This window comes from Strix aluco, chromosome 2 (genome assembly GCF_031877795.1).
Source record: "Strix aluco isolate bStrAlu1 chromosome 2, bStrAlu1.hap1, whole genome shotgun sequence".
NCBI classification, from domain to species: domain Eukaryota; kingdom Metazoa; phylum Chordata; class Aves; order Strigiformes; family Strigidae; genus Strix; species Strix aluco.
In genome coordinates this window covers 34,163,693-34,189,836 of record NC_133932.1, presented here as the reverse complement: position 1 = coordinate 34,189,836, position 26,144 = coordinate 34,163,693, and the positions used below count along the sequence as shown (strand labels likewise).

Genomic DNA, 26,144 nt, shown 5'->3' with positions numbered 1-26,144 from the left:
ATGGACCCAGTATATGCTTGATCATATTGCAGAAATAATTCAGCATGGTTATGCATGATTGAAAATCTTCTTTCTCTCAATCTGAACTATAACATCTACTGTGCACCAGCTGATACAGCTTTCCCAAGTACAGAGTGCTGCTTGGAGATAACTTAATAATACAATTCTGTAGGATACCATACATTATATAAAGTGGGAAACTTATTTCTTCCATAAAATTATTTATTCAAATGTAGTCTTGGCAGAAATATATTACATAATATTCTCCTAAATTATAGGAAGCAGACTTGATGTCGCAGGGTATAACTGAGGTACCTGCTTATTTTCAAGTGTTTGAGTATAGGTCTGTGCTCTGCTTTAGAAGAGTTTCAAGACTGACATTTAATATCATTCTCAATTTACAAAAGTTTGTGGAGAGTGAATAATGAAGAAATGAAATTCTCTTTCAACTGTAATGTGAAATTGAAATAACAGCATGTTTCTAAACATGATTGTACTTGCTGATCTCTATTTCCTATCGGTCTGGTTTCCCCATGCTGCTACAAACAGTTATCTCCTACAAGTAACTACAATCTAGCTAGGCCATTTTAAAATTATGTAAAGCTGTCTTGTGGCAGTGTTCTTTCTGGTTTTACTTTCTCAATCTACTGCTTTTCTTATGCAATGTACAGCTTCTCTTCTTTCTCTGAAAAGGTCTTGGAGCTCCTCCCAGTCCTGGGGTAGCTAGGAGAGAAGTAGAAGGTAACATAACAATTTTTGTATTATAGAAATGGATTTCTAATTTAATACCTGAGTAATATTATTGCCCTTGTGATACTAAAAGTGGATTCATTAAGGTATTTCTTGTGTCGGATCTTTCTTCTTTTATTTAACATATTTTTCAGACAGCCAAGTTGCTTCCTGTTTTTCAGTGCTGCTGTGAAGTTATAGAAGGCAGTCTTCATTTATAAAAAATTAAGTGAAAACTTAGACTGTGCTAATCAAGAAGAATGCTTTCAAGGCAGACTCAGAGGAAACTGTAGCTGACTGATTGCTACAGTAAATACTATACCTGTAACTAAATCAGGAATCTAGGAAGCCTAATTTTTCATAAAGAACTACATATGTTCATATATTTTGGGGAGATAAACTTCCATTTAAATAATTTAGCCTATAATTTAATATTTTGTTTTTTTCTAAAGAGCACAGTGTAGGTATTTTGATTCTGATACCTAAATGTATGTGACACACATTTATGAGAAGCATTTCTCTTGCATTATTCTAGTTGGAGTATGTGTGTCTAGTGCTGAATGGGTCCTGTTTTAGCTATCCCAGGAGAGGCATGGTTTTGTTTTTTTTTCCTATCCCTTCATGAATGTATCCCTTTGTAGCAAATATAGGTATGACAATAAAAGTCCTAATACAGTCACAGTCAAGATCTCCTCCTGTATACTACAAATGGTTTTGACTATATTGTTGATTCATTTTTCTAAATTGGCAAAATCACTATATGCATAGAATAGTTCAGGTTGGAAGGGACCTCTAGTCCAATCTCCTGCTCAAAGTAGGGTAAAGTAGTGCCAGGTCACTCAGGGTACGAGTTGCATTACGGAGAGCTGTACCCAGAAAGCCATTCTAACCGGTTCTAAGAAAGCAGGGTCATCTGACAACTGGAAGCCCATTTGATAAACTAAGTATCTTATGTACCACAAAGTATTCCTTCCAGTTACTGTAACTGACACGGTGATTTTACCTTCCTGGGAAATAGGCAACAGAAACACAAGCCAGAATCCTAAACCTCTTTGCCTGTTAGAAATTGTGCACTTGTCTGATCTAAAGGTAATTTTTTCATCTCTTGCACTTCACAACTCGAATGTTGCATACAAGGTTGTCATTAGCATCAGCATGTAAATGTTGAGGTTGGTGCTGTAATTTATTTATCCCATAAACAAAGAGAGTAGGTTCAGGAACTTTGGTGTAGACCCTGTAGATTGCTGAACCATGTATAATTACAAATGTACTCTTCTGATCGCATGATTTTTTGAATCAGCATGTCACATAACCTCTTTGTGTTTTAAAGACTCCTGTTAGAATATTTGCAGAATATACTACAAAAGAAAACAACAACTTCTAGCACGATTGAGAACACAGGGTACCTGTACAAGTGGGTGTCTTTAGCTTGCAACAAATAGGAGGTGATTTGACTTAATTTGTAATTAGAAGGGTCAAATTACTTCATGTATGCCATGGGATAAGAATGTGCTAGAGTAACAGCTTAGCTGATGGGTAGACTTTAATACATAACAACTCTTAAAAAAGTCACTAATGTCTTTTTGCTCCCATTTCCATTAGTGATAATGTACCATTGCCATATAATACCCATTTGTGGCTTATCTAACAGATAATCTATTTTTTTTTTCCATGCTTCAAAGCACAAAAAAGTCCTGGAACACAAAGAAAAGATAACTTAGGTAATACAGATACATGCTTTGTACTAATTATGATACAGAAAGAAGTTGATTTTGAAATATGTTCTAAGTCAGCGATCTCTAACATCTGTTCCAGTTCGTAATCAGCCTCCACCTTCAACTGGAATTTCAAGCACAGGAACTGCTGGATATAGTACAACCAGACCGGTAGGTATTCTGTCTTAAAATAATTTTCCTCCTAAGTTTCTACAGTTTATTACACTGGTGGGTTTTTGTAAGTCACAACAGATGTAAGAAAACTGCAAAATTGACTAGTCTTTTTGCAGCTTATATGAGTTAATTTCCTCAGCAATTCTTGTCTGTTGGCTAAAAATACTCCAGAATATATATACTGGACATGACTTTATTGTTTTGCACTGTATGCAGTCACTTCACGGGCTCCCAAATAATACCACATTTTACGTCCACTTTCAAATAACTGCAAAGTGCGAAGTTATTCTTTGTATTATATGTTCCTGTTGACTACATTGCTGATTTGGTATGATAAAATCTATTATCTTCTGTGCTGAATTGTATATCCTGATGGCAGTTAACTGCTTGCAGGCAGTTAATGTATTATAGAGGCAGTTGATGTATTATATTACTGATTACTTGATGTGTAATGGAATTTTTTACCTTGTTTTAAAAATTAATTTTGACAAAGGTTTTCATGAAAAAATGAAACATTCAACCATTTCAACAAAATATTCAACAAACATTAGTTCTGCATTTCATTCTTTTATTTGTGGAATTGAAGTGAAGAAAGTGAATGAAGGATTTGTGGGTGCTTGAATGCTTCACTACAAGCAAGAAATGAAGGCACCTGCCTTATTTCTCTTCACAGCAGCAAGTAGGAGCCTTGTGTTAGGGAAGGAATAAGTGTTTTAATAGCTATAGGTCGTCTTAAAGAATTTCTAAGAAATGATATTGTTTGTTGATAATTCTTTAGACTTTACAGCATATTTCAGAGAGAATTTTTGCAGCAGCATGAAGGACTTTTCTTTCTATATCAACTCCCTCTGTTGTGGCAGTTCCAGGCTCTTTGACTTAGATCGTACCTCTTTATACCTGGACATTTTATAGGCTAAAAAGCAGCAAAAGTTGCCTCTTTCTTATCAGTTTCTTGGTCATTAGAGAACTTTGTTTTCCTTCTCTAAGGCATTTTGCTCTTCTCATTGGGATAATGTTCACAACGACACTGACAGGATGGAGAGCGCACACATCTTTAGTAAGGCTAAAAAGCATTCTGCTTGCGTAAATGTCCGTGGGATAGATACTGATGAGGTTTTTGACCTATCTACAAATACAGCACCTCTTCTTTAATTCCGTAATTTTCTTTCAGGTAAAGGGATAGACCAGTTGTTGGGAATGAGAGAAAGAGTGTGAATAAGCCATTACAATAAAGATGCAGCTAACCATGGGAGTTGAAGTTAAATCCATATAAATTTGTTTTATAAAAGGTTGTAGAGTCTTTTTTTCACCTTTTAAATGATCAAGAAACAAAAGAATGCTGCCAGCTGTGCAGAGATAACAGAGTTCTTGTAGAGCTTAAAGGAGTTGTACCTTACTGGTATTGCCATTTCTATTGTACTCTTGTACAGTATTGAAACCACTGAAAACTACTGTTGAAAGCCACCCCTGAAATCACTTTTTGCTGATTCATTTTTCTCAAAGATACTGATTCTTACAGTGAACAGTTCTTGATCTTTGCACTTTTCCGTGATTTTCCCAGAAATGTAAAACACTCTCTTCTAAAATTTGTATAAAGAAAAACTGGCATACACAGGAAAGAATGTGTTCATTTATGACCATGTGCCTCACTTTTTTTTTTTTTTTTTGGTAATCTGGAGCCAGCAGAGGATTTGCCATTTCTAAATCAAAATAATTCAATAAAAAAATCTAGTGTACAGAAGAGACTCCACCAGTACCTTAGAACTGGTATAAGTGCAAGAATTTTTGTTCATACTGTCAAGACAGAAAAAAAAAAAAGTGATAGTGTTCTCTTGTGTTGTGCTTCTCAACACCCAGGCTGGACTACAGTTGGAGGTGCTTGACAGTTTCCAGAAAGAGCCACAGTGCTGCAATTGCCAGCAGAATTTGATAAGACAAAGCTGACTGCATCTCTTCCTTTGCAGACGTTGAGATTTTCTTTTAAAAAACCCCCAAGCAAACCAAACCAAACAAAAAAAACCCACAACAAACCAACCAAACAAATGCAATTGAAGGTCTGAAAAAAGCTCTCCTAAAATCTGGTTGGTTTTTGAAGCCTTAGCTCAACCCTTGTTGAATTTCCTAACTGACATTGCTTCTCTCCTGTTTCCCAGGTTGGTTGGTTTTTGGGCAGCATTTCCTTTCGAGGATTTCAGGACCAGGGACAGTGGCCACTGCGGGTGCTGCTTCCCTCTCAGTGGGCCTGAGGATTATTTTAGACTCTTTCTCTTTCTTTGCTGTTCCTTTTGATGTATATATTTTTTCTTTTTTTAAAAATACATTTTGGCAATTTAATCCATTCATCCTTCTGCCTACTTTCAGAATATTCAAAGAAATGACAAAATGCATCTAGGCAATTAAAGGGCAGACAGGTATTTCAGAGGTTAGGTGGTTTAAAGCATTTAGAAAGTTGTTAAATGGACTCAGCCAAGCATAATGAATTGGATGTTATACAAAGTCTTTGAAGTAGAATACATACATCTTATAAAAGTAAGATCAAGGATGATACTTGTTTTGTAGTGCTGCACTTGGGCCACAACAACCCCCAGCAGCGCTACAGGCTTGGGGAGGAGTGGCTGGAGACCTGCCAGTCAGAGAGGGACCTGGGGGTGTTGATTGACAGCTGGCTGAACATGAGCCAGCAGTGTGCCCAGGTGGCCAAGAAGGCCAATGGCATCCTGGCCTGTATCAGAAATAGCGTGGCCAGCAGGGACAGGGAAGTGATCTTGCCCCTGTACTCGGCACTTGGTAAGGCCGCACCTTGATTACTGTGTTCAGTTTTGAGCCCCTCACTACAAAAAGGACATTGAATTACTCGAGCATGTCCAGAGAAGGGCAACGAAGCTGGTGAAGGGTCTGGAGCACATGTCGTACGAGGAGCGGCTGAGGGAACTGGGGTTGTTTAGTCTGGAGAAGAGGAGGCTGAGGGGAGACCGGTTGCAGAGAGCTGGGGATGGGTCTCTTTAACCAAGTAACGAGTGATAGGACAAGAGGTAGTGGCCTCAAGTTGCGCCAGGGAAGGTTTAGACTAGATATTAGGAAGCATTTCTTTACAGAACGGGTTGTTAGGTGTTGGAATGGGCTGCCCAAGGAGGTGGTGGAGTCCCCATCCCTGGAGGTGTTTAAGAGTCGGGTTGACATAGCGCTGAGGGATATGGTGTAGTTGGAAACTGCCAATGCTAGGTTAACAGTTGGACTGGATGATCTTCAAGGTCCTTTCCAACCTAGATGATTCTGTGATTCTGTGAAGTTTCTTTGCTTGTTTTTAAATCATGTTTGTGTAAAGAGTTGTGTAATAGGGTTTGCTCTGAAAACCATTTCTGGAACATCCACTGTTACTAAGATTTTGTCAGAATATACCAAGTACACAAACATTTTAGAGGAAACAAATCTTACAAACTATCCTTCCTCATGATCTTTTTTTTTTTATTTTTCCCCGCCTGCAATGTAGCATTTTTATTCTAATGCTTTACATTCAGCTTTCAAATGTGGTGTTTGTAATTCACTCGTCTTCAGTTGTAATCTGGAATAGTTTCCTATTTCTCTTTAAATACTGATGTAGGCTTTTAAATTTTGTTTTATGAGAGCAATTCCATTCCCAGCATATTAACTTATATTCCAACAAGTTTGGGAAGACTCCAGCCTTCAGATGAGGCAGAATGTATGTTGCATTAATACTGTTTGTTGAGGAGCAGAAGTAACTGCCTTACAGTTAGCAAACATAAGTTTCAGAGAAAAGAACTAACCATGGTCTTTTATGCATATCTTGAACTTTTACTATATAAAATTGACTGTAGCTGCTGTTTGCAAATGGCAGGCTATAATTACAGCCTAAAAGGTAGATGGTGTCTACAGTCTGCATTGATGGTGGATTATCAGTGTGTCCTTACGAGATCTCCAAATACAGTAGTTCCTGTTGTTGGTTTTGTTGCTTACAACAACTCATAGACTTGGGTAAAATTACCTTATTAATACTAACAAAATAGTAAGTGTTTCTAACATTATTGCCCATGTATATATTTATATTAAGTTGAAGACTGTTGTAAAAATCCTTGGCATTGAATTGAACACTCATAATGTTTTGAGAATACATTCTTTGCTTTTATATGTGCATAAAAAAATCAGTTCATCAACTCTTATCAAAGAATTTACTTTTCAGAGAGTCCTGATTATCTAAGTCATTTAGCAGTAGATGACTACAGATCCAAAGTAGAACTAAAATACTTTCTTTTTACCAATTATTATGTCAGACTGTTCCACCTCGAGCTGGAGTTATTAGTGCACCACAAAGCCATGTCCGTCCCTCTGGGGGAAGACCAGCACCTGAGACTCAGATCAAACCAGCTGAACCACCAAGGGGTATGTTTACTTCAGAAGTTAAATATAAATGTCACTGTTCAGTCAAGAGGTACAGTCTCTGGTTTGAATGCTTTGTTTTCAATAGATGTCTTTGTTTTTCACTAGAAATTAAGATTCTTGAATGTAGTAACATTTGGCAGTTTCTGTTAATCATCCACAAATATTGTAAACCCTTATCAGATAATAGGCAGCAGTCAGGTGAGATCTAGACCCATAGATTTCATGCTGTCAAGAGAAACATTGATCAGATTGCCGTGTTTTGGTGTGAGCACATTGGGGTGTCCTATCGTGTGTTGATCACTGGACCATTCTCTGCACTGGTGGTTCTGCAGTCATAATATTTGGAATAGTGTTTATGTTTGACTCTCAAAGCCACTTCCTAAACTTAAAGGGGTTTTAAAATTGTATTAATATCAAAATATGCACTTTATAGTAGTGACTTCCAAAATACTTTTGAATACAACTGAAGTACATTTAAGAATGACGTGGTTTTTGGTTCTTTATTTTGTCTCTATAGTAACAATGTTTAATGGAGAGATGCTGAGCTTTTGATAACTTCTAATCTAGTTGCCGTAAACACCTGCTGTTCTTACAGCCCCTTCTTCTGCAGCTCTGTCTGGTGCTTCCACAGCCACATGTTCTCATTCATGCCATTCTTAAGATTCTTTACAATGAAAGATGCTGCAAATATACTTGCAGGCTCACCGTTGCTTCCTGAACCACTAAAGCCTCAGGCTGCTGGACCGGCTCAGCCCACCACTCAGCCACCGCCTGTGCTAAGGATGCAGGAGCCTCTGATACCTGTGGCATCGCATCAATCTCAGACAAGTGCCCCACAAAGTCTGGAACCCCCACAACCACCTCCTCGTAGCCGATCATCTCACAGTTTGCCTTCTGAATCTGCTCCTTCACAGCAGCAAGTAAGTAAAAAAACCTTGTATATATGTTTTCTCGTTATGTAGATTAGCACAGCTTGTACTGAACACTGTAGATTTGTGAGAAACTCCTAAAGCAAGCAAACAAACAAAAATAAAGGTCAACACATTGGATTCAAAGATCATCAGGCTCTAGTAGGTTAATACTTAATTGCTTATGTATTGTCCATGGATGACTAACATCTTAAATACTAAACATTTAACTTAAGATTTCTTATGACAGACTTACAACTTATGGACAGCTTGGTCTTAAAATTATGTTGTCATTTGACAAATTCGTATTGAAAAATACACAGTCTAAGAAATTTAATTTTATAATGACACATGCATGACTTAAACTGTATAGTAACTAGCTAACAAAGGGTTTGATTATAAAGTAAACTTTATAGATTTCATGCTTTATCTTGATAAGGAAGACAATACTGATAGATACTTAATTAGAAATAAATTTCTCCCCATTTCCCAGTGTCAAAATATATAAACATACTAAAATAATCTAAAAGTTTAATACAGTAACATTAATATTCTTTTCTGTGGGACCATTTAGAGTGTTACTTTCAAAAAAACCCTTTCTCTAGGAAAAGACATAGTTTCTTACTGCTGTTTAAAAAGTGCAGAAATAGGTTTTCAACGTTCTTTATATATACGTAAGGCTAAACTTCTTCACTAAAGGCCAGCGCTGTCAGTTTTCACAGTATCAGGTGCTAGGCCAGATAATACACTACTCGATTAAAAGCACAAATTTATTGAAGCTGATGGATTTGTTCCCACTTCTTACTAACAGTAAATTTGTAGTTTTGTTTCCTGGTGTTTGGTTTTTTTAAATATAAAGTCAGCTGTGGATATTTATGACTACCGAAGTTTTCAACAGTATTTTAGATTTTACCTTATCTCTACATCTGAAGCCCACTTTCACTAAAGCAGTTAGTCAATACCTATTTTGTACCACACTGAAACAGCCAAATTCAGTCCTCAGTGAGTTGATTTCGAATTCTAATCGAAAAATATTTAAATGCTCTTCCTTTCTTTCTGCTGAACCTCTCTCTCTGCCTGTTAACTTTTTCTATTTTGGAAACTTACGTCAAAAAATGGAGGATGTTTTTGAATATAGAGGTAGAATATCAGGACTTTTTGTAGTTTGTTAGAAAGTATGAAGTGTTGCCAGCAGAGAATATACATGGAGACATAAAGTACTTGAGAACATACCACTTTTGTGAATAGAAACAGATTGCATTGTGTCACTTTTGAAAGCCTCATACCTTCTAAATGTAGTTTTACCACTGATCATTTTGTGAAAGAAGTGCAAGCAGTTCTTTCAAAATTATTATGAAAATTACATTTTTCTGTGTGTATACAAAGCAATAAAAAATATGCTTAAGCATACTGTAAACAGGTTTTTGAGCTGTGTAATGCTGTGGCTATATTGTTAACAATATCTAAACTAGATAGTTTAAGACTAGTTCAGGGAGCTATAATTTTCTCTGCAGTCAGATTTCTTTGATTAATGCAGGCTAAGCAATCACAAGAAAGGCCTACTTTGAGCTTCATTTATTGTCTCCAGCTTAGTTTTTTTATTTTCATTTTGGTTTGGGTTTTTTTTTTAGTTAGGTAATATTTACTTCATTTCTTGATTAGAATTTGTAAATGTGAAGTTTTCTCAGAAAAAGTCTTTAAATAAATACAAAGTCTTTTGAGAGGTAGTGGATTCCAAGCCCATCCTTTGATTCAAAGATTGATTGTGATATTTAAGAATCTAAATCTCTCCTTATAAAAATAATTGTTTGTAAATATTCAGGACTCTGTAGATTACCGAGCAATACATTAAAAAAGAGAAGTAATTATTGTAAAAAGATTTTATTTATTTTAAATTAAGGAGACTTTGGTTTTTGATTGAATGACAAGTCTTACTTTTTTTCCAGCTTGGTAAACTATTACTATAGATGAGTGTTTATACCAACACGGTTCCCAGAATGAGGGCTATAGTGCTTTTCATATTAATAGATGGTTCGTATTAGACCATCAATAGTCAAATTCTTATAATCAGTCTTCAAAAAATAGCTCAATCAGCTGTGCAATGAATGTCTGAATGGAAATAACATTAGAATTGGCTTGAGCTGATTTTTGACTCTTAATGTAGAAGCTTAAAAGTCTTACAATAGAATACAACAGAAATTTAAAATTTAGTGTAGTGTGTAATAAATATGTTTGGTTTGTCTTCATGTGTCAAAAAATGGCTTTGTGAAAGTACTTTTAACATGAGGTTGCTTTGTTACTTGGATTTTCTTCCTAATTTTCTTTCCTTTGATGTCTGTTTCTCTTTCACAAGCAGGAGCAACCATCAGGGTAACAGGTATCTGACTATTTACCAATCTTGTATGTGGTCTCCATCTATTCAAGCAGAAAAGATGTATGAATCTAGTTTTCATACATCTGCAGTCTCATCCACATTAAAAATCACCTGTCCACGTTAATGAATTGACTGTCATACCATAATTTGCTTTATTCTTTCATAATGCACTTAAATTTGATACTGTTAACTGTATTTATTAGCACCATAGCAAATATTTTGCTTCATCATCTTTTATGGAACGATTGGAACCTCACGTATGTTGCTTAGTCACTGCTGAATCTCCTGGGCTCAGTCTGTTTGGAAAAATATGAGTAGGCATTGGAGTTAACATTCCTCTTTAATACAAATAAATCCTGATGCAATTGCACTGCCAAAGTTTTTTCAAAATAAACCCTACATTTCACATTTCTCAAAGAACAGAGAACTTACTATTACCCAAAGTAAAATATACCGTTTGTTACAATTTTAAAAGCATTTGGTTCCAAAATTATTCAGACAAATTTTTACTTACAATAAAGAACAATTGGGATTCGTAGTTTCTTTGGGATCTTGTACTGTTTGATTACTTGGTTAATGAACACAGTACTTAACCAGCTAGTATCAAGCTGCATTTGATTTATAATTTTTCACATTTCCCCGCTCAGTTACTTCATTGATGCCTTTGTTTTAACATTATTTTCCGAATAATGTTAAATTTTCCACTTACTATATACATACAAAAATACCAATATTGAACTACTCTATTTATGGTTTGGTAACATTAGGCCTTATCTATTTTAGAAACTCTCTGACGTAGTAGTACCAGGGATGCATGTAACCGACATTGTTGTTTCAAAAAAGCCACCAGAGCAAATGCATTGTTGCCAGCATACTTTGTTTCTTCTGCCAATCAATTCAAGCTACAACTGCAGGTTTTTTTAAAGAAATTGCTATGTTGGATACATTGGGAAAAATTTATAATATTCTTATTATTCCTGAGAGTCTCTAAAGCCTGTAGACTAATTTTGCACAGCTACTTAGTCAGTGGATATGTGGAGACATGCCTGAAACTATTCACAATAAATGCAGTAAAGACAAGATGTTTAAAGATTGAGGTTAGGCTATAATAGTATGTATTTTAGTTGATAGTTTTTGCTAGCATCTTAATTCAACAAAATATTAGTTAACAGAATTTTCATGCTAAATACCCAAAGTATTTGGGTATGTTAAGATGATGTGTTAAAATGACAAATTTGTTTGTGAAATTGGAATTCTTGGAAGCTGTTTTAACTTGCTTAAGTTTAATTCTTTGCATTCGTTTAATAAGGGAAAGCTCCAAAATCTGTTCTGTCAGTGTGATGATTTGAACAAAGGTACATATTCTACCTTTTTGGACAGTTGTTACAAGGTACAAAAGTTGCATTGTTGTTCAAAGACATTTATAAAAGCAGGAATATTTTGTTTTTAAAAGATGAGAAGTTCTGTGGAGAAAACTCTGTCTTCTCCATTTGGTATTATTCTAAACAATGATAACTTGCCATTTTAAAATATTACAAACTGATGATTGTACCTTCACATGTCAGGAAGCACTGGAGATGCATACGGATGCATATGTCTACATAGAACGTCTGAAGTGCATATACTAATAACACTAATTTTTCCTTTCACTGTGATGCTTAAATATTGCTTGTAACATCAGTGTTATAAACTCTCAAACAATGAAACCTAGAGCTTTTTATTTCATATTTGTGCTGGGTTATCACTTGTTTAGAATACAGCGTCATTTCCCAAGTTTCCTAAAGATTTTCTTATACAATGTCCACTAGTGCTTTTGGCTAGGATTCTGACCTGCATGAATTAGATTCAGGCTGCATCAACAAACAAGGGGGAAAATCGTGTTTAATGACTAGTAGGCTTTTCTTCGGAGAAGGGGTTAAGGGTGACTGTTTTCCAGAAAAGAAGCAATCGTTCTACTACAAGTGCATTGTGCAAGTTAAAACTAAATTGCATTGAAATTTCAGTTAAAGCCCAAGAGCTTCTTTTCTTCTCATAGAAGAGTGAGAGATGGGGAGTTAGTAATAATCTTAAAACAGCCAGCCACGTGATTACTAAGCACCTTGTTTTCTTTCCAGATTAAAACAAATGGAACGTACGGCACTAAACTTGAAACACAGTTAAACAGTGACCCTTTTGAAGATTTGTCATTTAAGCTGCTTGTGTCAAAGATACAGACATCTGCTCGAACATCACCTGTTCCGACTTTAAACCAAAAGGAGTTGATACAGTTGCCTTCAGCAACACAAAGAAATGCTGATATTTTGAATACTGTAAGTTGCATGCCAGCAATGCCTCCTGTTCCAACCTTTAACACATCCCAGGAACATAAGCGCAGCTCTCCAAATCCATTTATTACTGGACTGAACTGCACAAATCCATTCACTGAAAGAACTCCTAATGCTGGAAACCCATTTAGAACAGAAATGCAAGAATTTGAAATAACTTCACATTTACCAGAAGGACGTGCTGCTTGCAATCCTTTTCCTTCTCTAAATCCCCCCAGCTGTAATACGAGCAAGCCTGTATTTTCTGTTGATGCACCTGAAAACACTTCTTGCTTGCGAAGTAAATCTTTCGTGGTAAAAAATGTACAGCCGAAAGGATGGGTAACGTTTGATGATGAGGAGGAGAATTTCAATGTAAAGCTAAAGCCATCTAAAAGTGTTCCAGATTTTAAGCAAATCACTTCCAGGAAGTCAGCTGGATCTCCAGATTTGCTGGGCACTGAACAAAAGACTTTTCTAGGTTCAGACTTTAACTTTGATAATGACTGGAATAAAAGTTCTACTGATTGCTTCTATACGATGCCAGCAAGAAGACCACCTGCACCTCCTATACCATCAAGAATAACCAGCAACACATCCCCCACAGATCCATTCACTTCTTTGGCACCTAAGGTGTCACCAACACAAGATTTTACAGAAAGATAGATGTTCAAAAACATAAGAGGTTATATTTGTTGCTACGTTTATCTAGTAGAATAATTGGGCATTTGAGATTATTCTGTGTGCAATAATTAATTGTCAAATGCACTGAAACTTAACTCAACTCATAGACAGCCACTATTGTTTGTGTATAAATTTTGAATATGTATATATGGTAGAGCACAAAAAATGGTCTGAAATTTATTAAAATCCCAATGTAATAGTATTTGAATAGACAGAGAAGAGAAGGATGAGCTACTAATCTCATTAAAGTATACCAATCTTGGAAATAGTTTTTGCTTAGGGAGTGCTCTCATTTCTGTTCCCCTTTGTGGAATTTCAAAAAAGGAGGCTCCCTGCTGGTAGCCTCCCCACTCCCTTTTTACTGTCTTGTTAATTGATATTTATAAGTATTTACCAAAGAGCTGCCAAAGTTTATTGAGATTTGAATGTTGACAAGTATTGTTTAGAAGTTGTTTAATTTATAACAGAGGCTATGGATATTTGTAAGGCTTATATTTGAATTTGAGGCACAACAAAAATAGTTTAATTTCAAAATACAGACAAAACTTTGCATATTAATATATTCAATATTTGACTTTAATTTTCTGTGTCAGTACATTTCAGCTATTAAACCTTATTGTGACATATACTCACTAGCATTACTTCAGAATAATTGTTCCATATCATCCATTTGTTCATTACTATTTAAAAGATACTTTTTTCCATTTCCAAATTGGAAACAACTGATACAACAAATTTTCCCTCAACCTCTGGAAAAAAATTCCCCTTGGGTTTTGAGTTACAAAGCAGTCTTTACCAGTTGCAGACAACATATTGGAGTTGGCTTGTCCCACTCTCCTCTTCTGCACATTAGAAGGGCTTTCTTGTCCTATTGAAAGACCTGAGTGTGAAGGAATTGGCAGCCATGTTACCACATCAGAGAAGGAGAAAGTCATCTTATGCGATTGGGCTGTCTGCTCAGCATCCTCCCCATCTACTAGATTTACTGCGGTATTTTTAAAATGTTAATTTCAAAGAAACAGGAGAACAGTAAGTAATTCTCTGAGCTGAACAGTATCATTCTGTCACTTTTGCGGTTAAAACTAAATGAGTGACTCTTCGTCACCCAGAAACAGGGACCATCCTCTGTGTGGTGCTGCTTTGAGGCTAGTGAAGGCTAAGTCACAGTTCTATATATTATGCTATAAAAATGCAACTCTTTGTGCTTTTATGATTTTCTAACGCTCACGTGAGACTACATAAAATACGATATGTTGTTATCTTGAGGCAATTTAAAATAACTCCATTTATGTATGCTATAAAACCCTGCAGTTCTCCTTACAATTCGCAGTGTCTTAGGACATAACTGTTACATGCAGCTGCGTACTTTCATCCAAAGCAGAATGTGTTACACTGTTGTCATCTCTTGGGGGACTGCAAATACATATGCCTACATGCATTGGCTTACTTGTGAACAAACTACTGGTTCTGCAAAACCAGGGACTGAAACACAACATACTAGTGTTCTATTTATAGTAGCAAAATACATGATGACAGTACTTTTTTTTTTTTTTTAAATTCTCACATTATTTATAAAATCATCCACTCTTCCTTTCAACAGTATATGGTTAGCCATGAGCTGCAGCTGGATAGAGGAGTGACGATAGTGAGTTTTATACTGCGCTTTCTTCTGTTCGGGTCATTAAACAGTACTTGTACATTTTTAAACAGCAGTGGTACTATACTCTTTGTGCTTCGGTATGTGAATTACCTTGTTTTAAACTGTTGCTATAAACATCTGTGTGATTGGTGTTTTGGTATATTCTTACATTAGCAAAACAATTTTTGGGGGAAACTTTTTGCTAGTGGGAGTTACGTGATAAATATGTTCTTTGTTGAATATTTAATTACAGTGATTAAAAACTACTGTCTAAACTATACCTGGTATAGAGCACCTCTACACTTTACAGGATTACGGAGACTGACAGCAAAGTACTGCAAAGATCACAAGAAATGCTCCAAAAATACAGTGTGTGTGTATATATATATAGCTAACTGCTGTAACGTGTATTAATGAAAATAATTACTAGCAGAAGTTCTGAAAATACTAAGGATTAAAATTAGAAGCGCTCAACACATTTTCATGAATTCTGTGTTCCCTGTGGTAAATTGCTCTGTTCAATGTGACGATTTTCTTGCTTGTGGCACACAAATCTTTATGGCTGTATCCTTTCCAGAGCTGCAGTATTGAAACTCAGTGGCGTACAACATTCCGTATCTGCCCTGTGGAAGGCGGTGGTGTATTCATGAAATAAACGTACCTGCCCTTAAGAAAGTAGCTTTTTCTCTCATTGTGTCGTAGGTGCTTCCCCGTGCCCCTCTTTGCCAAAGCCCTGCTGTGCTCGCAGCTGCCGCTAGGAGGGATGGCGCGGGCCCTTTAAGGAGCCCTGATGACGACAGCGACAGGGCCGGAAGCGGAAGCGCCCGCGGGCCGGAGGGAGGACGCGGGTGCTCGCGGCCCCGGTGGGCGCGGGGGCGGGGTGGGCGGCGCCGCGCCCTGAGGGTGGCCGGGAAGCGCAGGGCGCGGCCTTCCCGCCGCCGGTATCCAGGGACGCGGACCGGTTCCTAACGGCCGCCGCCTCTCCCCGTGCAGGCCCGGCCCCCGGCCCCGCCATGGTGCGGCTGCACGTGAAGCGCGGCGACGAGAGCCAGTTCCTGCTGGAGGTGGCCGGCAGCGCCCACCTCGCCGACCTGGCGCCCCTGGTCGCCCGCATCTACAACGGGAGGCTGAAGGTGCAGCGCCTCTGCTCAGGTACCGGCCCGCCGGCAGCCGGCGGGCGCTGCCTTCCCCTCGCACGCCGGGGCCTGGCCGCGCCTCCGGCGGGTGCGGAGCTCGGAGGCGGCGGGGCGGGGGCCGCCTGCGGAGCAAGGGGATCCCGGCCGCCCCGCGCTGGAGCGCTGCTGGAGCTCCCGGGCCTTGGCTGCCCGGCTGGGAGCGGGGCGGCGGCGCCGGGAGGGGGCCCAGCTGCGGCCTCGCAGGGCTTCTGTGCTGGCAGGAGTTAAGAAACGCCGCTCAAGGCCCAGCCTAGCAGCACACCAGCCATCCTCCCCTCGATTTAACAGAACAGTGAATACCCACCCAGAACGCCAAACCGTGTGTAAATTCCCACCTTCTGGTATTTTAGTAGTCCTTATTTTTTGGAGACCATACGGCCCTGAGCTTTCTACTGTACACAGCTGAGAATTCATCCGTTGATTGACTGAACTGCAGCGTGTCCCATCCCATAGTGGCCACATACATGCCTCCTGGCCAGCGGCGTACCCTGCCCGTGAACGACGTTCTCACGCTGCCTGGCGTGTGCTTGGTGTGCAAGGCATCCGCTTGCCGTATGGTGGAGAGTCATTGGATGTGTCTAAATTAGGCCTATAGTTCAATTCAGGAGGTGGGTTTTGAAAAACATTTACTGTTTGTCCTTGCTGAGCCGCTTCAGTGTGCGTTGCGGATCAGCCTGGGAACGCAGGAGCTGAGATGCCCTTTAGATGAGACTGACCCGCAGGGTGCAGCCTGTCTACACCCGATATGCTCCACCCACAAGTGTGTCTGTAGTGTATGAGGCCATCCTGAGGCTAATCTGAAAAAATACCAAAACCCAGACACCATGGTTACCATATTTTCAGCACTCACTCTTTCTACAGATCTGCTGCTGTTGCTCCACAGTACTTGCTAATTTAGTCTTAGCCTTTATGTTTTCGTGTGGGTGCCTATATTCCCAGCCACGGGAACAGAATGGCTGTTTCTTGGGACTTTCATACTTCTGATGTGTCTGTTATGAGATGGATATGCTTTAATTAACATGGTGATGGTAAAGAGGCTGGAGGGCCTTCAAGGAAAGGGTGCTGTGAAGTGGGCTGACAACTGGGTAAGTTGTTCTGGGGGAAAGTAGCGCATATAGCTTGCAGGCTGTGGATTGGATGCTGTGGGCTAGGTAACGGAGTTGGGAAACCGCATCCACACGCTCTCTGTTCTCCCTGTGTGAGACTGTGCATTGGTAACCAGCATTTACACCTCGCGGTTGTCTCAGCTAGAATTATCCTGGACCGTTGCTTCTTGATTAGACATATTACTATATGTCTAGTACTCTTGATTAGACATATTACTGTAGAGATAAATTTCTATAGAGCCTTTTGTTAATTTTTTATTTCATACTGGGTGTAATTCTGACTCTTTGGGTCAGGTGTAGTATGGACAAAGCTAGGTAGTCTAGTTACATATTTTCTCAACTGTAAAGAAATTAATTACTGTATAACAATAGCATGTTTTTGAAAAAAGTTGCTTTCCCAAAAGTACTTAGAAAAAGGAATATGCAGTCAGCTAAAGCTGACTAAGAAAATACCAGAAAGTTTATGGCCAGCAAGTATCATCTAGGTTTGCATACCTGCACTGTGTCATTTGTTACATTGTTTCACATATATGTGAAATATATGAATTGTAATGAAATTACAGCATATATATCCATATATATGTATTTATATACCTTATTATTTATTCCATATACTTAGCTCTTTAAAAACTGAAGGCTAGGAGTAAGGTTCACCTGCATGTACATAATGTGGAAGGCTTTTCTAAATGATACGTTCTCAGTAACGCAGACTTTTAATCTTGTTCTCTAAATGCTTTAAAGAGATGGCAGAGCTGGCAGAGCATGGTGTTTTCTTGCCTTATAATATGCAAGGACTGACAGATGAGCAAATCGAAGAACTGAAGTTAAAGGATGAGTGGGCGGAAAAGTGTGTACCAAGTGGTGGAAGTGTATTCAAGAAGGATGAAATTGGGCGAAGAAATGGACATGGTAAATCAAATGTAAATGTTTGTTTCTTTCCCTGCAGACACAGATAATCTATAATATAATGAGGAACACAAACCCCATAATTCTGGACCTTTTGCTTTTGCCTCCCTGTCCTGGAAGAAGAAAAAAACTAGTAGATACTAAGTATGCTTTTGATTTCAGGCCAGCATGTTAACCAGCTCATGTTTAATTGCTAATTATAAAAGTCATCCTATAAATAAACTGTTAAAGGCAGTCGTAGATTTGTTAAGTAGTAGCTATTTCAGTTTTCACAATAGGTTAGTTAAACTATCTGTTACATATGTAAATCTTCTGTCTTGGATTAGATGATGGTGTAACGTCGATTTAAAAGCCTAAACAGTATTTTCCAACACGTATGCTGTTTAACTTTGCAACTGTAGTACTTGGAAGTGAACTCCAAAGATAAGTAAACAGTTATCGGAAGCAAGTTTGACTGTTTCACTTGAATTTATTCTCCCCATTTGTAAATGTATACTTGAATACTGTTTTCCTCCAGAGGCACCAAGATACATTAACAGGTTGTTTTTGTAATATTTCTCCTTTTTTCTCATTGACTGTGACTCAGAGTTACTGAACTCAGTCCTGTCGCTTTTTCTTTCTGCAACTCCAGGTTTTGCCTTAGCACTTGGTATGTGTATTGAGCACCACTTTACAGTTGAGAGCATGAGGACTGATTGCACAGAAGAGACGGCGATTGTCTTCTTGCTGTCTGTGCCTCTACTCCCAACACCACAACAGCCCTTGTTGGGTCAGCAGCCCTTTCGACGTTGCTTGCAGGGCAGCTCAGTTGAGGAGGAATCTTTGAATAACTTAGTCTTAACTTGTCATATGCAAACAGCTTAGTCCAAGTGTCTCATTTTGAGGAAAATAATTCTTCTAACACAACACATTGCCCAATCAAATTTAAGCCTTTGCTGAACTTGATAAAGAGCTTAAATTCTAGCTAAATGTTTTCCCTCCTGTGTTCTCAGAAATAGCTGTCTCATGCGTAGGCATGCAGACAAAGCCTGTCTTGTTTGGCATGGTTGTTAGCAGTGTTGGGCCTTGCAGTAGAAGTTTACAAGCAACTTCAGTGTAAGGACAGTACCACTTTTACTTGTAGTTGTACCCTGGCATTTATTTGTTAGTGGGAGGACAGCTTTGTAATTAACAAAGTTATAACATTGAACAGTGTGTAGATGTGGGCCAAACTAAATACGACCAAATTACGCGTTTATGTGTTCAGCTGTGAATGAGTATGACTTAATTGGTTTCTTGTATTTGAGGAGAGGCTTGTTATAACAAAATAGGTAGCTGTGATATGAAATGCACATTGTATTTGTAAAACTGCATTTGATGTTAGATTGAGATTTTAATTAGAAAAAAGTCAGAAAACTCCAAACTGTTGACCCCAGTTAAAGCACATCTACCAGTACAGGCCATGATAGTCAGGGGAAGGAGAGTCTTGCTTTCAGTTGTGGGGAGTATGTGATTATGGCTGTTGCTTTCTACTCAGTACTTTTGTCCCAAATACCAGTCAAATGTCTTCATGGAAAAGTAAGTTTGGCTCTCCCATGAAAAATGCTGGTTTATTTCTTAAGTTAGTAAGAAATAGGGCAATGAACTATCAAACTAGTAAAGAGACAGCAACTTGGTAGTGTCTTTCTCTTGCTTTGTGATTTAACAATGTTTCATTTGCTTACAGTAGAGAATAACCTGGACAGGTCCTTTGCTTTGTGGTAAACGTAGACTGTTAAATATGTGTCTCTTATTTTTAGCTCCAAATGAAAAAATGCAGCAAGTTATAAAGAAGACAATAGAGGAAGCCAAGGCATTAATCTCTAAGGTAAGTTTCCTGAAGTAGCATGTGATGTGTGGGACTTTCTTAATAGGTACTATGTAGTTGGGCAGTTTAAGAAAAAATAGTCTTTTTTCAGTCCAAGGGATGACAATTTTTGAGTAATATCATGAAGTGATGTGAATAGTCTAGTAAAAACTGACATTTCTGTTAATGATTTTCTTAATGGCTTTTGGCAAGCTGGTTCAACAATTTAAGGAATCAGATATTGAAACTCCAAGTGAATGCTGGCAGCTGAGACCACACTGAATGATTAAATTGCATTTAATTTTATCCACATGCCTTTAATTTGCTATTGGTGCATTCTTCAGGCGAATGCTTGTCGTGTTTTCTGGTGAAAAATTAACTGCATTCTGTGATGTCCCTGGAATAAAATACCTTTTGCTTGTTAACATAGTCTTTTGAGTTTCATGTATAATTAATTGAAAAATGTGTTCTAATCTCTTAGATTAGGCCTTGGTTTTACAAGCACTAGGTCTCATGCTCAGTCCCGCTGAGTTTGTGTGTTTAAAGATAAGCGTGAAGGGATGCCCTGATGGGACTATAGTCTCAATTATTCAGCTTCACTTTACCAAATCTGTAGATGCTCTGTATTGTGTTTCAGCTTTTATGACTTTGAAACACAAATTAGGTAATATTTATTATCAGATTTCATTTTTTAAACATTTGCAAGTAATCTTCTTCTCCCAGCCCTTACAGTTCTGGGAATTGGTATGTGTGGAAGTTTAAAATATCTTTAAAGCAGTTATGCAAATAGATAATGTTACTGAATTTTTAATGTTGCCTGTGCACTGAAATTGGCCGCCTTGGCTGTTTTGTTGCTGATAACAGTGTCATATCAGTCATTTAGAGTAAGCAAGTCAGTGTTTCCAAAGGCCTCATGGAAATAAACAGAGGAGCTGCCCTGTGGCCTGGCAGCGCTTCCAGCGCGCTGAGTTGCAGCAGACCTTTCCTGAATTGAGGCAGGATTTCAGCCAAACCATTCTGAGTCATAGCAAAATCTACGCAAAATCAGAGATGTTTCAGATTAAAGCTTCTGGACTATAAAGATTTTTTCCAGATGGACTTTTTTTTTTCTGTTGATTTGCATCTCATCAGCTCTATTTATAATCAGGGAGGAAATTAATAATGTGTAGTTTTACTTCTTGAGCCAAAATGTCTGCAGATCTGGTATCCAGTTTGCAGGTCTTCCTGGGTGAAACTTCCAACTATATACTATGCTGTCATGTACAATAAGAAGTTGCAAAATTGCTGCGCTGTGTGCTGAATTACTCCCGAAATTACTGCCATTCATTGGTGAATGAAGTTAAGGATAGCGTGGGAAGTGGTTTGTTAGGTTCATCGCTTTATAATGATGAAAATGAAGAAATATGCCTGTGTATTTAAAAAAAAAAAGTTGTTGATCATCTGAGATTGAGACTGAGTTGTACTTGCCAGTTAACTAGAATGTCCACAAGGAGGCAACATTCTCTTACTCTCTTTTTTATAAACCTTGTCGGTTAAAATACTGGAACTGTTAAATCCGTAAGCAAAAGCTTTATTTCTTGTCTTCCACATGCATCTTGTTTTTCCTCTATCCATTGTGGTAGAGTTTGGAATGATCTCAAGTATTTGATCTTACAGATCTCTGCATATGCCATGCAATATGCCAAGCTTTACTTTTCTGCTCACATGTGCTCTATATTTTTTTCTCAAGTTTTAGGCCCCTTCTCTAGCCCTCACTTGAATTCTACTGTTTTGAATCTTGTTCGTGAATCACAACTTCTTGGAACAAAAGACTCCCCATCCAGTTTCTGTGGTCATACACATACTTGTTGGAATGCCTGTATCCCAGAGATGTTTATTACTAAATGTCTCCTGCACAATTTAGTGAAGATCTCTCTTTTTTTTTATTTTTTATTTTTCCCCCAGCATAAGCAAGCTAAATGGAGGGGGCAAAAGTGGAGTGATGTATTCAGAAACCAATATACAAACAAGAAAATTTGTGCTTCTATTATCTTTGTGCAGCCAGTTAGCTTCGCTCAAATATCACACTGTTGAACCTTTGAACTGACTACAAAGTCTTTCTGCATATTTTTTTAAATTACCGGTGATCCCTGTCTGTATTTCAGAAACAAGTTCAGGCCAATGTGTGTGTTAATATGGAGATGGTGAAAGATGCATTGGACCAGCTCCGAGGGGCTGTGATGATTGTGTATCCAATGGGATTGCCTCCACACGATCCAGTTAGGATGGAGTTTGAAGATAAAGAAGACTTGTCGGGCACTCATGTATGTAGTAATGTATTTGGGTTATATGTAGTGCCTGGGTTAAATATGTGCTATGCTGTTCTCGTTCTCCATTTTGTCAATGAAGGTTCTTTTCATTTGCATGGCAAATTTTGCTTAATATTTTTGTCTGATAGTTGGTGTGAAAGCACACCAATAGCTTAACTAGAAATAAGATGAATGAAGTTTATTCAGATGTTACATACAAAGTTCAGGTAAGTCTGGGACTCATTTTAAATAGCTTGTCATTTCTTTCTGATACCAGTATGGAGAATTTATTGCTCAAAGTGTTCGTTAGGTCAAGATTGAATGGAATATAAATGACAGTTCTGTAGATTAGTGTGAGGAGAACAATATAGCAGAAGAGTAGCATAAAATTACACTGGCCTTTCTGTTAGGAATTCCAGAAAGATTTTCCCAGAAGATTTTTCTGATTTTGAAAAAAAGCAAAAATCAACACCCCACCAGTTGTTTGTTTATTTGTCACAGGCTGGACTTGAAGTTATAGAAGAATCAGAAGCACAATTATGGTGGGCAGGAAAGGAGCTGAAAGAAACAAAGTTGCTCTCTGACTATGTAGGCAGAAATGAGAAAACAACCATCATTGTCAAGATACAGAAAGTAAGTATTGCTGGGAGATTTCTTTACAAGTTACTCACCTTTGTCTGCCCAATTCTCTGTGGAAGGGGAATTGTCTGTAGGTGTATAAAATGGATTAGATTAGTTCCGGCTTGAGTGTTTTAAAACTGTACATCTATTTTAAGGTTTTAATATACTATATTCTAAATTTTTCTTTAGTAATTCCTTTGCCTGTCAGTTAAATACTGTAGTTGCTCTTACTTGCTCCATAGCACTTTTCTAAAGTACAAAAAAGAGGTATTTAAAAACAGATGAAATACAAATGGAAAAGTTTAAAAAACCTCAGCTGGCTCTTCACTGAATCTCAGTGCAGAGCACTGAACAGACCCAGTCATTTGGTCTGCCCAGTTTTTCTAATTGTACTTGTGAATGTTTTTCTCTCAATATTCTGGCCTTTAAAAAACAGTTTTAGTGTTTTGTGCATATGTGGTGTGGATACCTCTCACCCCCGTTTCAGTCTGCTGTGTGTCTGAAAGAATGTGTCTGTAACTCAATAATTTCCTACCTGTGGTGCCCTGACTTTGTTGATGGCAGGTCCTCAGACTGTCTCAGTTGCCTTGGAAATGTGGACATGCATCTTCTTTGCGAGGACACAGGTGGTGGCAGAGGCTGAACTTATGCTCTTCCAAAGTGTTCAGTGAGAACTCGCTGAGTGCTAGAAGGAAGAACAAGCTACTGGGCCTGTACAGCCCAGTGGTGCTGTCAGCAGCAGCTCACCTAAAGCTTCCAGCTGAACTTTTTTAAAAGAAATGAGACTTTCCAGCTGTCAGTTGTGATGAAACAGATGAGGCCTTCTGTATTGATTATGAACACAGGTCTGAGTCATCCTCTGGAGTAATGAGCTGAGATGAGGCAAAGATCTCCTGCTGCTCCTCAGTTTATAGACCTGGAGCTTCAGCAAAAGCATGTCAGACCACCTGGTGTCTGACACAATGGTCATGTTCTTGCAGTATCAGGATTAGTACCAAGTTACTGGGACTGTTCATTATTTTTTGGACAAAATGATTTTGTACTAACTCTGCAGTTGTGTTCATCTCCGGTGAGAATGCCATACTCAAGGGAAGAACGTTTGGTGTTTGAATTCATTTTCCGAGCTTATTCAGAAGATAATCACCCCGTTCATGTGTATATGTATCTCTATATAAAATCACATTCAGAGGGTGCTTTTGTGAATGTCAAGTGTCTCAAGAGTACTTACTTACCTGTAGCTCAGAATTATTCTGGAGCTGCGTTTCACTTCCATGTTGGTGAGAGCTTCTCTGCCACAGAAAACATAAATATTTATGGCAGATGTTATTATTTGCAGGTGTCTGTAATAGAATTCCTCAAAGATAAGTGATTTATGTGTCATTTAGAAGACCAGAATTGCATTCTCTTTCCTATCAGGGTGACTGAAAAATTGTGTGACAACTTAACAGCCATTGAAGTGTAGGCTCCTAGGAAAGTTGTTTTACTGTTTAATTAGTTGATGGACCTCTTCAGAGAATGCAGGGTAGTACAGTGATTTTCTATCTGAGAAGAGATGCCTGCATTCTTGGGTTGGAGAGCTAAACTGAACCACCTCAGACCTTTTTTGTTCCAGAGAGGATTCACCATCTCCATTCAAACTGTTCCGTTTGCTATTGTTGACAATAGCTGTCATCAGCTATTTTCTGCTGCACACATCATTTCTTCCATGAGCACAGCTGGAAAAAAAAAAAAAAAAATATTTGTACTAACAAATTTATTTTATTTGTAGTGTTTTGTAATTGTCTGCCTTCCCTGCTTTACTAAGTCATATGCCATCTTGAGACTGTATTAGCAGGGAGCTAAAGATGGATGGGCCCATCCTGAGGCATCTAGAATGACCTTAAAACAGAGATATTTATTATGTCTTCTAGAGCAGAAGTTTAAGTAAAATAGACTCAATCCTGTTTGCAGCTTCCACTCATGTCCACAAAATTGACAGCGTGATTCAGATGCTGAGATGAAAAAATAATTCTCACTTGAATGCAGCAGAAGTTTCTCAACATTTATTTTCCTGTCCTGTGGGACCTTACTAAATTTGAGAAATCCTATTGTCTGAAGAAAGATTTTGCTATCTTTGCATAGCAGCTTCTCTTTCGCATTGTAAATGCCATCATAAATAAAATTTATGATTTTCCTTTCAGAAAGGACAGGGAGCTCCAGGGCGTGAACCTCTGATTAGTCATGAAGAGCAAAAACAGATGATGCTGTATTACTACAGAAAGCAGGAGGAACTTAAGGTAACAGTGTCTTTTTACTGTATGTGAGCTGTGCTGTTGTAGACACTAAGGGCAGTTTACGTTCGTTGCTGCCTTCTTAACCTGTTGGTTCTCTTTACAGAAACTAGAAGAGGACGACGACGACTCATTTCTAAATGCTGAGTGGGCAGACAACCATGCTTTGAAAAGGCAATTTCATGGTGTAAAAGACATCAAATGGGGGCCGAGATGAAGCTCTGCAAACACCTTTTTGCCTCTTTAAGCTGTTTGGTTGATACACTTGTTTGCAACGTGTGGTAGATTATTCTGACAAAAGCTGAAATTGTCACTTCCATAGCAGATGCCTGTTTCAGCCTTAGGTTTTCAATAAATGTTTACATTTCTGCGTAACTGTAGTAGCACTTGCCTCTGCAAAGAATGGAAGTGATCCTGTTGAAGTTTGTTATTTTATTAGAAACTTGTAATTTGAATATTAAATATTAAACTACTTCATAGATGATATATCTAGTAAATATGCACTAGAAAGTTTGGTAATGTTTTGGATGGTCTTTATATTTTCTTGCATTTCTTTTAGATGGTATGATCTGTAGAAGGTAATTTATTTTATAAGAAATCAGTTTTCCCAGGCTAATCCCATGAAAGTTAGTGACTTTTATCTACTTGTTTGCATTTCAGCATAGCTAATTCCAGACTATCATTTTTAAGTGAGTTGACCTCTTAACAATTGTTTTAAGGAAGTATTTTTATATAAACACAAATAACATGAAAATCCTTGTGGAATGCTTCATTTTCATTCTTTTGGTTTATTTTTTTCATTGACATTGGAAGCCAACCTGTTGATCTCATCCAGTTTAGCAAGCTGTTAGCCATGATGCTTTTATATAAAGATTGACAGAAATCCATTTACAAAAGTAAGCATCGTTTGCAAGTAGGCTGGATACAATAAAACCAGGTTTAACAGGGCAAGATCTCTTAACATGGAAGTACTTCTAAGATTATGACTGAATTAGAAGTGTTTCATTTCTAGCAAATCAACATTTTAAA

General features: G+C 38.0%; 2 protein-coding genes and 1 long non-coding RNA gene across 18 annotated transcripts in view; 2 read left to right on the top strand and 1 right to left on the bottom strand.

Annotated features, from left to right (window-relative positions):
* SYNJ1 (synaptojanin 1) overlaps nucleotides 1-15,599 on the top strand; it is a 68,655-nt gene extending 53,056 nt beyond the window's left edge. For 6 of the 12 annotated variants that reach the window (XM_074814226.1, XM_074814229.1, XM_074814228.1 and 3 more), the window contains 6 exons: nucleotides 694-741; nucleotides 2,412-2,450; nucleotides 2,545-2,615; nucleotides 6,908-7,016; nucleotides 7,716-7,936; nucleotides 12,413-15,599. In XM_074814226.1, coding sequence (XP_074670327.1) covers nucleotides 694-741; nucleotides 2,412-2,450; nucleotides 2,545-2,615; nucleotides 6,908-7,016; nucleotides 7,716-7,936; nucleotides 12,413-13,267 — 1,343 coding nt within the window. In that variant the 3' untranslated portion in view covers nucleotides 13,268-15,599. The remainder of the gene's footprint in view (nucleotides 1-693; nucleotides 742-2,411; nucleotides 2,451-2,544; nucleotides 2,616-6,907; nucleotides 7,017-7,715; nucleotides 7,937-12,412) is intronic. The other 6 variants (XM_074814232.1, XM_074814233.1, XM_074814234.1 and 3 more) reach the window with 3 other exon arrangements.
* Nucleotides 7,906-15,667, bottom strand: LOC141919182 (uncharacterized). The gene is made up of 3 exons (XR_012621887.1): nucleotides 15,586-15,667; nucleotides 14,082-14,153; nucleotides 7,906-8,022 (listed from the first exon to the last, which is right to left on the bottom strand). It is a non-coding gene; the product is annotated as an uncharacterized LOC141919182 (long non-coding RNA).
* A 67-nt stretch (nucleotides 15,668-15,734) lies between these two features.
* CFAP298 (cilia and flagella associated protein 298) lies at nucleotides 15,735-25,869 on the top strand. 5 transcript variants are annotated; one of them, XM_074814236.1, is made up of 8 exons: nucleotides 15,749-15,787; nucleotides 15,918-16,076; nucleotides 17,947-18,114; nucleotides 19,890-19,957; nucleotides 22,081-22,239; nucleotides 22,726-22,857; nucleotides 25,026-25,121; nucleotides 25,222-25,869. In XM_074814236.1, the coding sequence occupies exons 2-8, from the start codon at nucleotides 15,938-15,940 to the stop codon at nucleotides 25,330-25,332; spliced, it is 873 nt and encodes a 290-aa protein (XP_074670337.1). In that variant the 5' UTR covers nucleotides 15,749-15,787; nucleotides 15,918-15,937; the 3' UTR covers nucleotides 25,333-25,869. The 5 variants fall into 5 exon arrangements, with proteins under 5 accessions (XP_074670336.1, XP_074670339.1, XP_074670337.1 ...); XM_074814235.1 differs by lacking the exon at nucleotides 25,222-25,869 and having other exon boundaries at nucleotides 15,735-15,787; nucleotides 23,410-25,121; XM_074814238.1 differs by lacking the exon at nucleotides 25,222-25,869 and having other exon boundaries at nucleotides 15,740-16,076; nucleotides 23,410-25,121.
* Nucleotides 25,870-26,144: the final 275 nt, after the last annotated feature.